General features: G+C 36.8%; 1 protein-coding gene across 1 annotated transcript; it reads left to right on the plus strand.

Annotated features, from left to right (window-relative positions):
- Nucleotides 1–2,229: 2,229 nt before the first annotated feature.
- Nucleotides 2,230–2,879, plus strand: LOC108359952 (uncharacterized; the record flags this gene model as incomplete). The annotated part of the gene is made up of 1 exon (XM_017612040.1): nt 2,230–2,879. A coding segment is annotated over exon 1 (650 nt), but the record flags the coding sequence as incomplete, so codon positions are not given.
- Nucleotides 2,880–2,929: the final 50 nt, after the last annotated feature.

Genomic DNA, 2,929 nt, shown 5'->3' on the forward strand with positions numbered 1-2,929 from the left:
GCTATACATCTATATGTATATAAGTCCGCCATAATAAATTTTTTTAATCCCATTTCAATAAAGCATTTACCGAATTGAAGGATATAACTTCGTCAAATCCAGAAATGTTTTCTCCGATAAATAGGGGCCGTGGAACATTTCGCATACGCATCGCTAAACCTATAAATATAAATATATAAGTTAGAGTCTAACGCATACTCTACGCTATACATCTATAAGTATATAAGTCCGCCAGAATACATTTTTTAAATCCCTTTTCAATAAAACATAGACCGATTTGAAGGATATAACTTCGTCAAATCCAGAAATGTTATCTCCGATAAATAGGGGCCGTTGAACATTTCATATACGCTTTGCTATACCTATAAATATGTATACGTTAGACTCTAACGCATACTCTACGCTATACATCTACAATTATATAAGTCCGCCATAATAAACTTTTTTAATCCCTTTTCAATAAAACATGGACCGATTTGAAGGATATAACTTCGTGAAATCCAGAAATGTTTTCTCCGATAAATAGGAGCCGTGGAACATTTCGCATACGCATCGCTAAACCTATAAATATACATATATACGTTAGCCTAACGCATACTCTACGCTATACATCTATAAGTATATAAGTCCGCCAGAATAAATTTTTTAAATCCCTTTTCAATAAAGCATTGACCGATTTGAAGGATATAACTTCGTCAAATCCAGAAATGTTTTCTCCGATAAATAGGGGCCGTGGAACATTTCGCATACGCATCGCTAAACCTATAAATATAAATATATAAGTTAGAGTCTAACGCATACTCTACGCTATACATCTATAAGTATATAAGTCCGCCAGAATACATTTTTTAAATCCCTTTTCAATAAAACATAGACCGATTTGAAGGATATAACTTCGTCAAATCCAGAAATGTTATCTCCGATAAACAGGGGCCGTTGAACATTTCATATACGCTTTGCTATACCTATAAATATGTATACGTTAGACTCTAACGCATACTCTACGCTATACATCTACAATTATATAAGTCCGCCATAATAAACTTTTTTAATCCCTTTTCAATAAAACATGGACCGATTTGAAGGATATAACTTCGTCAAATCCAGAAATGTTTTCTGCGATAAATAGGAGCCGTGGAACATTTCGCATACGCATCGCTAAACCTATAAATATACATATATACGTTAGCCTAACGCATACTCTACGCTATACATCTATAAGTATATAAGTCCACCAGAATAAATTTTTTAAATCCCTTTTCAATAAAACATGGACCGATTTGAAGGATATAACTTCGTCAAATCCAGGAATGTTTTCTCCGATAAATAGGGGCCGCGGAACATATCGCATATGCATCGCTAAACCTATAAATATAAATATATAAGTTAGAGTCTAATGCTTACTCTACGCTATACATCTATAAGTATATAAGTCCGCCATAATAAACTTTTTTAATCCCTTTTCAATAAAACATGGACCGATTTGAAGGATATAACTTCGTCAAATCCAGAAATGTTTTCTCCGATAAATAGNATACGTTAGCCTAACGCATACTCTACGCTATACATCTATAAGTATATAAGTCCGCCAGAATAAATTTTTTAAATCCCTTTTCAATAAAACATAGACCGATTTGAAGGATATAACTTCGTCAAATCCAGAAATTTTATCTCCGATAAATAGGGGCCATGGAACATTTCGCATACGCATCGCTAAACCTGTAAATACACATACTATTTCTGCATCAAAAAGAAAATTTTGAAAAAAATGTCGCTTACGTTATTTTGGCGGTTAGGGCTCGATATATAAGTCCGCCAGAATAAATTTTTTTAATCCCTATTCAATAAAACTTGGAGCGATTTAAAGGACATAACTTCGTCAAGTCTAGAAATTGTATCTCCGATAGATCAACGGCCCCTGAACATTTCGCATACGCTACGCTATACCTATAAATATAAATACGTTAGAGTCTAACGCATACTCTACGCAATACATCTGTAGGGTTAAGGACTACTACATTATTCGTCTCGCTAAGATGGCAACTCCATAAACTTTGAAGAAATAATTTATTAAACATACATTTGCTTGTTGCATACATTTCCTGGTATATATTTTTTCCTAATTCATTCGTGCAACATCTTTGATTTGTAATTCGACATTTTCATTATATTAAATAAATTTAAGAATATAGAGAACGACCTCTATAACTGGTGACCCCGACGACGAATATGGTCAGCGAAGGAGAAGACAGATTTATGGATGCTGAAAACATGCTGCATTTGGGGCGCCTTGCTGTAAAACCGCCGCCGTTTTGGAAACCTGATCCACGTCTGTGGTTTGCTCAGGTCGAAGCGCAATTTGCGCGCGCTGGTATCACGACAGACGATACTAAGTATTACACTGTCGTCGCCGAAATCGATTCGGCGATCTTAATGCACGCCAGCGATATTATTGCATCTCCCCCAACTACAGGCAAGTACGAAGCGTTAAAGGAGAGACTACTAGCTGAGTTTGGTGAGTCGACAGAGAAAAGACTTAAGCGACTTTTTGAGTCATGCGAATTAAATGACAAGAAACCGACTACGTTACTACGGGAGATGAAAGATTTGGCACATAATCGATTGGATAAGAGTATACTGAAGTCAATTCGGTTGCGGCGTTTGCCTCTGCAGGTGCAACAAATCTTAACGACATTGGATGAGGATGTAGAAGTGTTGGCGAAAAGAGCCGACAGCATAATGGAGGTAACTACTACCAACGTAGTGAATGCGGTAAACGCGTCTAACAACAGCAACGTGGAGGTTGCCACCATTGCTGACCTTGAATACAGGCTGGACAGACTCGAGCAAAACAACTGTAATAAATTCCAACGCATGAGGCAAGTGGAGCGAAACAGCGCTCCTCGCTTACGGCCGACTACAACTGTAC

This window comes from Rhagoletis zephyria, unplaced genomic scaffold (assembly GCF_001687245.7).
Source record: "Rhagoletis zephyria isolate East Lansing unplaced genomic scaffold, Rhagoletis_zephyria_1.1 Rzeph_scaffold_00493, whole genome shotgun sequence".
In the NCBI taxonomy this organism is placed as follows: domain Eukaryota; kingdom Metazoa; phylum Arthropoda; class Insecta; order Diptera; family Tephritidae; genus Rhagoletis; species Rhagoletis zephyria.